The following is a 14052-nucleotide window of genomic DNA, read 5'->3' as shown; positions in this document are numbered from 1 at the left end:
ACACACACACACACACACACACACACACACACACACACACACACACACAGGTGTCCATGGAGGCCAGAAGAGGGCATTGGATCCTCTGGAGCTGCAGTTACAGGTAATGTGAGCCTCCTGATGTGGGTGCTGGAAATCGAGCTTATGTCCCCTGGGAGAGCCGTATTTGCTCTTATGTACTGAGCCATCCCCCCAGACATCTGTTTATTTGTTTGTTTTGAGTCAGGATTTCAGTCTGTAGCTCTGCTGACCTAGAGCTGCAGGAGTCTACTCGGTCTTTCTATCTCTGCTCCCCTGCTGTGAGTACAGGCATGATCCATCACAACTTGCAGAACAACTATGAATTGAAGAGCACATACCTATCTAAAATAAACAGCCACTAATTCCAGTTGGTTTCTTGAGGGGCTACTGGCCTGATGTTAGTAAATCTTCCAGTTTTTCATATGAACCCAGACTTTCTTAGATAAAATTTGTGAATATTAAATGATGGCAACAATGTTGTGAAACACTATAGGCCAAACAAAAAAGCATCTGTTGATGAGTGGTTCCTGAGGCTTCCTTTTGTTACCTTCTGAGTAAAAATATAGTCTTGTTCTATGTAATAACTTTCTGGGCAGTGGCAGACTGTTCATGTGGTCTAGTGGTGGTCCCATAAGATTATGTCACCAAGTCATAGTGCCTTAGTTTGTGTATATATATTCTGTAGTGTGTCCTTTAGCACAAGGACAGAATTGTGATGCTTTTTTTTTTTTTTGAACAAGTTACAAAGACATGCTCATTTTTTCGAATTCTAGTGAGCTTTAAACAAGCTCCTTTTATTAGAAGTAATTGTCCATTACAGTGTGGAGAAGAACTGTACGAGGACTTAGCCAGTTGTTTGGAGCTCAAGTATTGATAGTCGAGTGTTATGGAATGCTATGGCAAAGGAGATGCTGATGTTATTGTTGGTGCTAGTGTACAGAAGAGGATTTGGGTGTATGACTCCTGGAGCTTAGCATTCTAGTGTGGGTACCACAGATTGCTGGATCCCTGAGGTATTCATTGTTCAGCCATCCTTCAAGGTGGGAGGCTGCTTTAAAAAACAAACAAGCAAGCATCACAACAACAAAACACTTAAAAGGTAGAGGAAGAAAACTCACAACTTATACAGACCAGAAGGATATAAAACTCAAAATTTCTCTTATCTGTTAAAACAAACCACACAAATGGAAAGAAGATAGCCTTGAAAATGGGGATTGTATTATTCTCAGTCTTGTTTTTAAGAATGTCATAGTTTCAATTGCATTGCAAGAAGCTCTTCAGAGATTTAAATCTAGAGCCAATAAAATTACATGTTTCAGATACTAAATTAGATTTATCTTGAAGATGAGAGGAAAAGCAAGACTTAGGTTTTTACAATGTCGAAAAGCCTGCTTATACGGAGCAGAGAATGACTCTCTCCAGCATATCAGGATATATGTATGGGCTGATAGATATGTGGACCTAGTTCTTAACCACTGTACCCATGAGCTGAGCAGTATCCAGGACAATTAAACCTCACAATGATCGAGGGCGTTTTGGGGGCTGCCTCACTTCCATGGTGTTTTGCCACAAGATGGGATGCTGTTACCCATGAGCCAATGAGATCAGCCAGCCACAGAGCGAAGTAGCATCTGCTTTATTCACTTTGGAGAGGAGAAGGAGGGGGAGGCTCTTTTGTTTTCTTGTGGTTAGGAAAGGAAAGGCCTCTGCTTGCCTCCATCCCTCTCTCGTTCCTTCTCTCCTTTGCTCCCTCCCATGCACCCAATCTCAAAATGGTGTGTGGAATATGTCTTCAGAATACGTGTTTAAGTGCCAGTATTGGGAAGAGAAGGGATGACTCATCTGGAGTTAGCCCAGAGACCTATAGATCAGGCCCAGCGTCTCTTCACCAGTGGCAAGCCCGGGCTGCTATATTTTGTATATTTTTGAGGTTTCTTACAGCTCCCTTTTCATATTGATACAATTCTAGAGTGGCTTACAGAACAGAGGAGAGTATTTGCTTATTTATTATAAAAGATATGTTTGAGACCAGCCTGATAGGACTGCACAGTGGAGGTATCCCCATGCTGGCTTCTTTGGGTGAGCCTCACTCCAGCACCTCAGTATGTATACTGGCCCAGAAGCTCTTTGAATCTATTTTTTATTTTTTTATTTTATTTATTTTTTTTTAATTTTTTTTTAAAAGATTTTATTTATTATATATATATACGACAAGTACACTGTAGCTGTCTTCAGACACACCAGAAGAGGGCATCAGATCCCATTACAGATGGTTGTGAGCCACCATGTGGTTGCTGGGAATTGAACTCAGGACCTCTGGAAGAACAAGCAGTGCTCTTAACCACTGAGCCATCTCTCCAGCCCTCTATTTTTTATTTTTATTTTTTTATTACTATACAAGCTTGAGTGGTGACCTCTTTGCTCTTTGGTGATTAAGTTTCTAGCATTTGTCCCTTCTGCCCTGAGATCAGAGCTGGAGTAAAGGAGCCAGCCTCTACTCATGCCTTTCTGGTGATTAGAACTTACCTTGGAGCAAACTAGGGGAGGCCTCTACCCCACCCCTCAGCCACCACTCATCTCAGTATCTAAAAATTTTCAGGGTTCTTAGGAGCTGTATGCCAGGAACTTAGGACGAAGACCAAATATATATTCCTCACACAAATAGCAAATTGACTATAAGTCATACTTTCCTTTGATTAGCCAGGAGCAAGAGGCAGAGTCTCACAGGCTACCTTTAAGCTCATGGCACTCTTTGCCTCAGCGTCAGTGCTGGGATTGTAGTCATGAGCCACCATGTCCAGCTAAACTCACAAAGTCGTGTTGTGTCCAGAAGTGTTGGAGTGGTAAGTGATCTTGTTTTGCTATCTGGAGAGCCAAAAATCCTAGTTACCCCAAATATGCTTAACATATTCTTGAATAGAGGTGCCATTTATTCTTTCTGTTGTTTTTCTGTATATTACATTTTATTACTACTTAGACCTGTGTGTTTGATAGGAGTCTGCTGGGGGTCTGAGTCTGTGACTTCCAATAGGGAGTCATAGTGGTCCTTGGGTCAGTTGAATTGTATTGACACTTTGAGCCTTCTCTTTGAGAAGCAAGCATCTCAGTTGACTAAGTGTGCTTATTCTGTTGTTTTTTCTCCCCCCCCCTTTTTTCCCCTCTGACCTAGATTACCAGAGACTGATGACCGTGGCGGAGACAATTACAGCTCTGATGTTTCCTTTCCAGTGGCAGCATGTCTATGTCCCTATCCTCCCAGCTTCTCTCCTGCATTTCTTAGATGCTCCTGTTCCATACCTGATGGGCTTGCATTCCAATGGCTTGGATGACCGCTCAAAGTTGGAGCTGCCTCAGGAGGTGAGAAGAGAAGCCAAGTGCTGTGCCACTGGCCATCTCAGCATGGGGAGAGGAAGATTCTGGGAGGAGCCATGATGCCACCAAGGGCCTTTTTGGGGAGTAGGGTGCTGAAAAGGGCACAGGGAACATGAATAACTTTTCAGGAAAAAATACAATGAACTGTTAGCTCCAAATTTATATCACTCTAGAGTCTTCATCATCTGATGTACTCAGTATGATTTTATTTTTTATTATTTTTTTCCCATACACATTTTTTTTTCAAACGTGTTTCTCAGTTTTATTGCCATCTTTGGCTTCATGTGTACCTGGGACAAATTCTGTCCCCTTTAGGACTCTACATCCTCATTCTCCGTGCAGTTTAGACATGTGGGCACGTGAAGAAGCTGCTCGGAAACAAGCAGTGTTCTTAATGGGGCTGTTTGAGGAATTGCTTGTGTAAGAGACTCCAGTGTTCTGTGTGTTCTGGCATGTGGGTCCTCTGCTCTGTGACTTTCCCCATCGTTAGAACAGCCTTGCACCTGAGTTTCTGGCCTACCGCTGTGGTCGGCCTGGGAAGGAGTAGTCAGTGGGATGCAGAGCACTGGCGTCCTTCAGAAGCAGCTCTGTGTTCACCCAGGCTTGTCCTCAGAAGGCCACACATTTTTGAGGGCAGTTGCCTAGCTGGGTATTTTCTACCCTGATTTATAGCAGGCAACCTCTGTGGGGATAAAGAGCTGCAGGTCAGTTTTTTTAAAAAGAGTAAACCATTACACAAGATGAGGTAAGAGTAATGATATCCTTGAAACATACTTTTATGTTTTTTTTTTCTCAAGAATACATGTTCATAGTTTTATAAAATGAACAATAAAGGAAGAATTAGCTCACATTTTATTACTCAGGTAATTTAGCATTTTAGTTGACATCTTTAAGCTATAAGGGATCTTTAAACTCAGCTGTTGGAGGAGGGAGGGTTAAGGCAGGATGAAGGACCTTGATGTGGTTCTGTGCCAGGTAGCGTCAGGATACTGAGATGGTAAGTTTGGAGTATAAAGAGACTTTTGTAGAAGAGTGTTCATTTCTTAGACCCTCACATTAGAATCCATCAGTTGCAGCCGTATCTTTGGCCATCAGAAGTCTATAAAAAGACCCTTTGTTCTTTTTAACACCAACACATGATCTCAGCTGGCCTTGAGCAAACGAGAGGCAGAGCCGGTCTTGTGAGGCATCTTTTGTTTTGACTTCTCTTTGGGGTTTCATTGTCTGAAGACAGCCATGTCAGAAAGTAAGCTTGAGAGCATTGGAGTGAGGAAGGGGCTGTCACTTTCTGCCTGTCCCTTTCTTTTCTTTCCATCCGGCTTCTTTGAGGACACTCTCAGTAGCTTTCCCCCAGGATCCTGTGTGCTGAGGTCCCCTCAGTGATGGACTCAAAGATGCACTGAGGGAGAACTGACTGATTGGGTTTGGGAACTAAGGTTGGCAAAGGACTCTGTGGCCCTTTGAAGGAAGAGTTTAGGAGAGTTTTGGGGATTTGGAGGATTCATGAGGACTACCGTAGACAGTAGCTGTCTTACCATGGTCCCTTCCAGCATGGCAGAGGTGAGCAGAGAACCGATTGTTTGGCTTCAGTGTCTTTGCCAGGTTTTGCATCTTCACAAAGTAAGTCACTCGGGTGCCACTGGGCCTTTTCTCAGTTATAGGAAAGGATGCTTGAGGGTTTGGTCATGGGTTTATAAATTGCTTCAGCTTGCCAGCTTGTGCTAAGAGGAAACAGCATGAGACTGTTTTATGAGCCTAGAAGTTAAATGGCCTCCTTTTTCATTTTGCCCTCTTACCCCTCCCTTTTCAGCGCAGTTTTGCAGAGTGACTAGTGAAGAGAGCTAGAGGTTCCTGTGTATCTTAGCCTCCTCTGTGTGCTTGAGCTACTTTCCTCAGGCACTTCTCATCAAGGGTACCACATATATGTACACAGAATTTGAGGTTGATAAAATTCTTTATAGATGGGATGGAGAGGTAGCTCAATGGAAGATCACTGGCTATTCTTCCAGAGGACCTCGATTCCGTTCTCAGCACCCACTTGGTGGAACTAGTTCAGGCGATCTGATGCCCTCTTCTGACTTCCACAGGTATCAAGTACACTTATGGTACCCAGACATGCATGCAGGTGTATGGGAAGGGGGGGCAATAAAGAAAGCATCACACTAGCTATCCATGATTAGAGAAGAGGTTTTATTGTGAATAAGAGGGAAAATATCCAGAGCCTTGTGGAAGAGTCCAGATCAGAGAGAAAAAGAAGCAGGCTAGACATGACCAGGGCTAGGGAAGTGGGGCTGGGAGGGTGGTAGCAGAAAATATTGAGTTGTAAGGAGGATGAGTAGCTACAGGATGTCTCAGGGGGTTGGTGTGGTGAGAAGGGCCAGAAGGGTAGCAGACGAGGGGGCTTTGAAATGTATGATAGGTACTTGTGAATGAGATCTGAGGCGCCTGTAGGCTAGTGTGGAGTTTGATATGCTGATAACCACAGGTATCTGTCATTGGAGCCTCCTGTCCCATTTGCCAAAAGCAAGGGAAATGACTCCTTTGGCTGATTGGGAGCCTGTTTTACAAGTTCCTGAGGAATGCTGGCTTTTATCTAACCACCAGAAATTCTCCTATAGGACCTTGAATTGGGCCAAGACTGGAGAGTGTACTGCTTGAGACCTAACTCAGGCAAAGCATCCATACAGATTTAATACATAAATAAAAAAGAATACTTTATGGACACTCTCTGTTTGACTCACAACAGTAGGAGAGAAGCCACCAGGCATTATTGGGTGAATCTAAGTATTCTAGTTGCTTTCGTGTTTCTTGTTGGAAAAACTGCCCTTACCCCCTTTTTAAAAGATGAGCCAAGGGGTAAATAAGAAATGGAAATGTGTGCCTTTCATTCTGTCAGCTGTGTAAAGGACCCTTGACTAGATGAGTTGATTTTGTTTTGATTTTCTTTTTTGATGGCTTGGCCTAAGAGCGTTAATAATGTTAAAAATCTTAAAAGAATAAGTAAAAAGTAGTCTGTTTTTAGGTTATAAATATTTATTGGCCTTTAATGAGGTAGAGTCAACATTGTCATCTAGTTAGAGGAACTCAGAAGTAAAGTTTAAAGTGATTCTTCTAGTCTTTGAAGTTTTGAGATGGGAAGCTTTCTTTTTATAGTTACAGGTTGATAAGGTAAATTATGCACTCACCATAAATGATAGAGGGATCTGTTCAAATTGTAGCTTTGTAGATGAATTTTGTGGGATGACTGTGTTATCAAGTTGATTTTGTTATCCTCTGCTTCTTTCAGAACACAAAGGCTATTGAGCTAAGGGTAAACTTGTATGTCACTGGGGCAGGATTTGTTATATAGTAACAGTGCTTTGCTGTAGAAAGGACCCTTATCTTATGCCATAAGGAAACCCATTTCACATAGATTAAAAGTTAAAGGGGGGGGCAGTGAGGCAGCTCAGTGGGTAAAAGGCACTTGCCAGCAAGCCTGGCAATCTGAGTTAAATTTTTGGAACCCACCTGGTGGAAAGAAAGAGCCTACTTCCGAATGTTGTCTTTAATTTTGCTTGTGCACACATACTCAGTCACAAACACATGTAAATGTCCTATTAAAATATTTGACATTATAATTCTCAAAAACAACTTGATAACAGGTTTTTATATAAATGGGAGAAACATATTCTTAACCCTTTAGTAATCTGTTGGAATGAAGGCAATGCTACATGTCTTGTAAGGACAGGTTAGTAAGATAAGCATGTAAACAGCTCTTCCAGTTTATAGTGCAAGAAAATTAATAAGAACAAGGATTTTTGTTTGTTTGTTTGTTTTTTCGAGACAGAGTTTCTCTGTGTAGCCCTGGCTGTCCTGGAACTCACTCTGTAGACCAGGCTGGCCTCGAACTCAGAAATCCACCTGCCTCTGCCTCCCAAGTGCTGGGATTAAAGACGTGCGCCACCACTGCCCGGCCAAGAACAAGGATTTTAAAGTATTAAATTGATCAAGCAAGACTTGACTATCAGCTGAGGTGATAATGAGCATCACTAGTGTATGACAGGCATTAGGCTGAGTTCAAATCCCAGTGCTACCAAGTATGACCATAGGTATGTGCTTGGCCTCCATCAGGTTTTTAAATTAAGAAGTATGGGTTTTACCTACATGTATATGTATGTCTTTGTGCCTGGTATCCATGGAGGCTAAAAGAGGACAATGGGCCTGTTGGATCTGGAGTTACAGACAGTCGGGAGATGCCATGTGGGTGCCATGCATATTGTCTTTAGTCAGTTTCATCTGTAAACTAAGACTAGATGGTGACAAGTCCAGACATTTAGCACTGTGTGAGAGCTGACTGAACCTCTCAGCACGAAGAAGAAAGGACTGTAACAACCAAATCTTGAAAATTAGGAGTGAAGTGTAGAAATGGGTGACCACAAGTGCTCAGCACTGGGCCAGACTTTGACACTTGTCACTGACTGGAGTCCATTGATTCGGGAAGCTTTGGAGTGACAGCCATCATGGTTTCACAACTACTTTTAGCTATTTCCCCAGCATTTTACCTCTGAGGAAAGGTTTTATTTTAGAAAGCAGAGGGAGCTCGAGGCGGAGGGACTGTCCATTGTCTCCGTCTTTACACACTGCACCTCACGTTTGTCATCTCATTACCCATTGTCTTTTCTAAAACTTCTCTCTTGGGGCTCCATTTGTTCTCACCTCCTGTTTTGATTTTCAGGCTAACCTCTGCTTTGTGGATGTTGACAACCACTTCATTGAGTTGCCAGAGGACTTGCCTCAATTTCCCAACAAACTGGAGTTTGTCCAGGAGGTCTCTGAGATCCTCATGGCCTTCGGTGTCCCCCCTGAAGGTAACCTCCACTGCAGTGAAAGCGCCTCAAAGCTGAAGAGGATCCGCGCCTCTGAGCTTGTGTCTGACAAGAGGAATGGGAACATTGCCGGCTCCCCATTGCATTCCTATGAGCTCCTCAAGGAAAATGAAACGATTGCTCGGTTGCAAGCTTTGGTCAAGAGGACTGGAGTGAGTTTGGAAAAAGTAAGATGCTGAAAATAAGTTTGTACAGAGTGGGTCTGTGTTTGAATACTGTCCTGGGGAAACTGGACTTAGGATGAGAGAGGACCCAGGTCAGGACAGTGCACTGTTTTGTTTTTTTGTTTGTTTGTTTGGTTTTTTTTTTTTAAAATAAAGTTTTTTTTTTTTTTTTGGTGTTCTTTTGTTTGTTTGTTTGTTTGTTTTGTTTTTTTCGAGACAGGGTTTCTCTGTATAGTTCTGGCTGTCCTGGAACTCACTCTGTAGACCAGGCTGGCCTCGAACTCAGAAATCCGCCTGTCTCTGCCTCCCAAGTGCTGGGATTAAAGGCGTGCGCCACCACCGCCCGGCTTTAAATAAAGTTTTTATAGACAGGATTTCTTTTTGTAGACCAGACTGGTCTTGAACTTAAGAGATCCACGTGCCTCTGCCTCTCAGGTGCTGGGATTAGAGGTGAGTGTCATCATCACCCAGCTGACAGTGCATAGTTGTGAGCAGTGAAGGAATGCCTCCTATAGGAGACTTGAGTACAAGCTGCTATTCTAGCAATTGTTACTTGATCTAACAGTCAGGTTGGCTTCTTGTGCACGTCAGGGAGAGCCTGTTGCTGTTCTGTGTGAAATTCTGCAGTGATTGGGAAGAATTGTGGACCTTTCATATCCATTGCCCTGTGACTTCACAACAGCCAGACCTTTAAGCATTTTCACCCAAGATTCAGAGTCTAGTCAGAGTTCAGCTGCAGTTTAAATCAGACCCTGCGATGCTGAGCTCTCCCCAGGGTACACCTGGTTTTCCAGTTTCTGAGTTTGATGATATCAAGCTTTCTGTGCTTGTTTGCCCATGTCTTTACCTTCCCCATTCTCATTGCTAAACGACTTTGGTTAGGTACACATGCATGTTAGGCGTTGTAATGATTGTGTTGGACTTCCTTTTTTTAGGGATCAGCTATATATCATTTTTATTTTGTAAAGTACAGCAGATTAAAAAAAAGTTATACCAGTTGAACAGAGAAATATTTAGGAAGATTAAAAATGTATCTCTGTTTTAAAAAGAGCAATCCTTGAAAGGAAAGAAAATTAATTCCTCCTTCTCCCCTCAAAGAAAGAAACCAAAGAAAGGTAACATCCTTAGCTTGTGTTGGAATACCTTCAGATTGACCTCTTGTTTCTCCACCTTAGAGTCTCTCCTCCCGCCCCCCCTTCTCTTTACTTCCTACCTGGTTGCCAGGCAAATTTCAACTGCTAAGCTATATCCCTTTAATTTCTAGACTCCCTCCCTTTCTTCCCATTTTTACTTTAGTTTTCACCGTCTCACCCTTTGTTGTTAAGATCAATAGGGAAAAATCAGATGTATTTCTTGGTATAAAAGTATAATTGTTCATATCCTCACCTGTTCCCCCCCCTTTTTTTTTTTTAAATTTTAAGTCTTACTCCCAGGGATTCATTTATTAAAAATCATTAAGTTTACATATGTTAAATATGAACTAAAATCTGACATACAGTGTTCTTGTTTCTTCTTACTCATTTTATAATTTTTATGCTAAATAAGATACTATACATGTCGAGAATTCATTCTTTTTTTTTTTGGATGTTTTATTTACATTTCATATGTTGTCCCCTTACCCCACCCCCCACCCACCCAGGAACCCCCTATCCCCTCACTCCTCCTCCTACTTCTCTGCAGATGTACCCCTACCTACCCCCCACTCCCACCTCCCCACCCTCAAATTCCCATCCCCTGGGGCATCCAGCCTTCATGAGGCCAAGTATCTCTTCTCCCACTTATGCCCAGTAGGGCCCTCCACTCTTACGTATACAGCTGAAGCCATGGGTCCCTCCCTAAGTGCTCCCAGGCTGGTTGTTTAGACCCTGGGAGCTGTGGTTGGTTGGTATTGTTGCTCTCCTCATGGGGTCACAAACCCTTTCAGCTCCAATGGCCTTCACTCTGACTCCTCCATTGGGAACCCCATGATCAGTTCAATGTCTAGTTGTGAGCATCTGCCTCTGAATATGTCAGACTCTTGAAGATCTCTGAGGAGACATCTATATCCGGCTCTTATCAGCATGCACTTTCTGACTTCCACATCAGCATCTACCTTTGGTGACTGCACATGGGATGGATACTCAGGTGGAATGGTCTTCAGACGGCCCCTCCTTCAGTTTCTGTCCCTCACTTTGTCTCCATATTTGCTCCCTTGAGTATTTTGTTGCTCCTTCTAAGAAGGACTGAATCACCCCCACTTGGTCTTCCTTCTTTATGAGCTTCATGTGGCCTGTGAGTTGAATCTTGGGCATTTCAAGGTTCTGGGCTAATATCCAATAATCAGTGAGTGTATACCATGTGTGTTCTTTTGTGATTGGCTTACCTCACTCAGGATGATAATTTCTAGTTCCATCCATTTACCTAGGAAATTCTCGAATTCATTGTTTTTAATAGCTGAGTAATACTCCATTGTGTAAATGTACCACATTTTTTGAATCCATTCCTCAGTTGAAGGACATCTGGGTTCTTTCCAGCTCCTGGCTATTATAAATAAGGCTGCTATGAACATAGTTGAGCATATGTCCTTGTTATATGTTTATATGTTATATGTTTTTTTAAAGCTGGGAGTTCGTGAGGATCCCAGTAGCAATAAAGATTTCAAAGTTCAGTGTGATGAAGAAGAACTCAGGATTTACCAGCTGAACATTCAGATCCGGGAAGTTTTTGCCAATCGCTTTACTCAGATGTTTGCCGATTATGAAGTGTTTGTCATCCAGCCCAGCCAGGATAAGGAGTCCTGGTTCACCAACAGAGAGCAGATGCAGAACTTCGATAAAGTGAGTGAGACCTTGTGGGGTGGTGCGCATGAGAGTACCTTGCAGCTTGAAGAAGTGACTACATATGACATCACTAGAAAAGTCAAGTAGAGGCAGGCATGCAGGATTAGTTAGGTGGTTTACCTCTAGCCAGTGCTCCCTCCCCTTGTTTTGATTTTGTTTTGCTTTGTGATCCTGGAAAGGATTCTTTCTCTAGGCAGAGGTGTATGTGTAGTTGAATGTCTGGGCTGGCTGTGTCGGTCGGTCGGGAAATCGAGCTTTTATGAGAGTTAACAAAGGGGAAGATGGTTGTAGTTGGCTTTTCATAAAGATGTAGGATACTTCAGAGATTTGCCCCACTTCAACCCTTGTGATGGTCAGGGCTACTCTATTCTCTTCTTTGTTGTTGACTACTTCTGTTTGGTTCCCCTAGGCATCCTTCCTGTCAGATCAGCCCGAACCCTACCTGCCCTTCCTCTCAAGATTCCTAGAGACCCAGATGTTTGCATCTTTCATTGATAACAAGATCATGTGTCATGATGATGATGATAAAGATCCTGTCCTCCGGGTCTTTGACTCAAGGGTAGACAAGATCAGACTGTTAAATGTTCGAACACCTACTCTTAGGACATCCATGTACCAGAAGTGTACCACTGTGGATGAAGCAGGTAAGGCCTCTTTGGCCTCTGGGACCTCATTGGTAACATGTCCCTTTTCCTCAACATGTATGCTTCTTTTCTCATGTTTTGCCTTTAAGTATGTTATCATGTGGCCTGCAATGTTTTTCATTATTATTGAATGTATGTATGTATGTATGTATGTATGTATGTATGTATGTATGTATTTAAAGACAGCTATCCTGGAATTCACTATATAGACCAGGCTGGCTTCAATGCATAGAGTTCCACCTGCCTCTGCCTCATCACAGACACTGAAGGTGTGTATCACCATGTTTTTCTTTCTTCTTTATTTTCTTGTTTGCTATTTTCTTTTGATCTGGAAATCATTTTTGTTTGTTTGTTTGTTTGTTTGTTTGTTTTTGAGGTAAGAGTCCCTCTTGACTGGCCTAGAACTGCTATTTAAGGCAGGCTGGCCTTGAACTCCTGCCTCTGAAAATCATTTTTAAAATTAGGATTTCCCTTCCTTTTCATTTCCCATCAAGTGTATTACACGTGACAATGGCAGTATTGGAACAGCTGAGGACTGTGAAGCTAGAGATCTGGTCATTCGGGGCTCTACCTTTCTGCCATAAGAGTGAGGCAGTCAGTTCTCAGTCCATCTGTCATCCATGTGTTGAATCTGTAGGGTGATTTGAGTTACTCTTGCCTGTTATCAGATGATGTAGTACCATGGGTCTATTGGAATATAGGGTTTAAGCTATGGAATGAAGAGCTAACCAGCCCTCACTTTAAAGGCTTTTTCAGAAGAGAAAAAAAACCTGAGGTCTTTTTTTTTCTCAGGTTTTTTTTCTCAAGAAGAGAGGTGTCATGGTGTCACCTGTAGCAGCTGTGCACTTTGTTCTAAAGCACCAGAGATCTCACTGCAGATGCACTAGAGCAGTCTTCTTGCCACTGACCTTATATCCCCAGTCTTTGGGACTGCTCTAGACTCTATCTAGGCTTCTCCTCTGTGTGTTCCAGGGCAGTTAGCGGAGACATTTGTAAGAATTACTTCATCTATTTCTAATTCTTAGGGACTCCTGTCCTTCATTGCCCAATGGACAGGTTTGTTTTCCTGTTAGTGTATATTTCAGGCAGGAGGGTAAAAATCAATCTTTATACTCTATCTTGGTTAGAAGTGAAAGAGTACTTATGTCTAAAAAAAGAAGGATTGATTTGAGTTTTTTAAAAATCTCACTCAGAAAAAGCAATTGAGCTACGTCTGGCAAAAATTGACCACACTGCCGTTCACCCACATCTTCTTGACATGAAAATTGGACAAGGAAAATATGAACCTGGCTTTTTCCCTAAGCTGCAGTCTGATGTACTTTGCACTGGGCCAGCCAGCAACAAGTAAGTAAACCCTAGAGATTCCCCAACCTGGTCATCAAGCATAGCAGTCACTGACATCCAGAGTCTAAGCTAGCATTGGTATACACGAAAGACCTCAGTTGTTTTTTTTTTTCTTAGTATTTTATTATTTTATGTGTATGAGTATTTTGCCTGCACCCATGTCTGTGCACCACTTGTATGCCTGGAAGCCAGAAGAGGGCATAGATTTCCTTGAGCTGGAATTACAGATGGTTGTGAGTACCTAGAATTGAACTTAGGTCCTCTGGAAGAAAGGTTGGTGCTCATAACCACTGAGCCACCTGAGTATTTAAAGAATTTTAAAAACAAATATGGATAAGACCTAAACTATGTGGGTGTTAGGGTGTCTTGTCAGCTTTTGTCTCCACTGTACAAATTGGGTAACTCTTACAAGTTGGATATTCCCAGGACTTGTAAGCAGCCAGGCAGCAGATGGGTTAAAATGACCACCTGTCCTATCTGAACCCCATCTAACAGACAGCTAGCTAGCTTTATGTCCTTAAAAGGTGGTGTTGGAAATCACTGGGACCTGACTGAAGGTGGGCAAGTTGGATGGATGGTTCTTTCCTAGACAGCTTTGTGTCTGCATGGGAAGTTTTGGTAGATATTTTAAGACAAATGAATGACTTGGAGGCCTTCTTTCTTTTGTCCAGTCACTTATTTTTTTAGCTGCTCATCCCCACAGACTTTGCATTGCCTCTGTGGCTTTCTGTGCTCACCATTAGCTGGCTAGACATTGGAATTTTTTCTTATTAGTTGGCCTTAGTGGATTTTTTCCCTCCCTCCCTCCCTCCCTCCCTCCCTC

At 42.6% G+C, this 14052-nt stretch overlaps 1 protein-coding gene across 1 annotated transcript in view; it reads left to right on the top strand.

Annotated features, from left to right (window-relative positions):
- Positions 1-14052, top strand: part of Dennd5a (DENN domain containing 5A) — a 69851-nt gene that overhangs the window by 33496 nt on the left and 22303 nt on the right. The window contains exons 5-9 of the mRNA XM_028768043.1: positions 3191-3378; positions 8108-8425; positions 11023-11238; positions 11651-11885; positions 13079-13229. Coding sequence (XP_028623876.1) covers positions 3191-3378; positions 8108-8425; positions 11023-11238; positions 11651-11885; positions 13079-13229 — 1108 coding nt within the window. The remainder of the gene's footprint in view (positions 1-3190; positions 3379-8107; positions 8426-11022; positions 11239-11650; positions 11886-13078; positions 13230-14052) is intronic.

This window comes from Grammomys surdaster, unplaced genomic scaffold (assembly GCF_004785775.1).
Source record: "Grammomys surdaster isolate TR1022 unplaced genomic scaffold, NIH_TR_1.0 184, whole genome shotgun sequence".
NCBI lineage: Eukaryota > Metazoa > Chordata > Mammalia > Rodentia > Muridae > Grammomys > Grammomys surdaster.
This window is presented reverse-complemented; position numbering and strand designations above follow the sequence as displayed.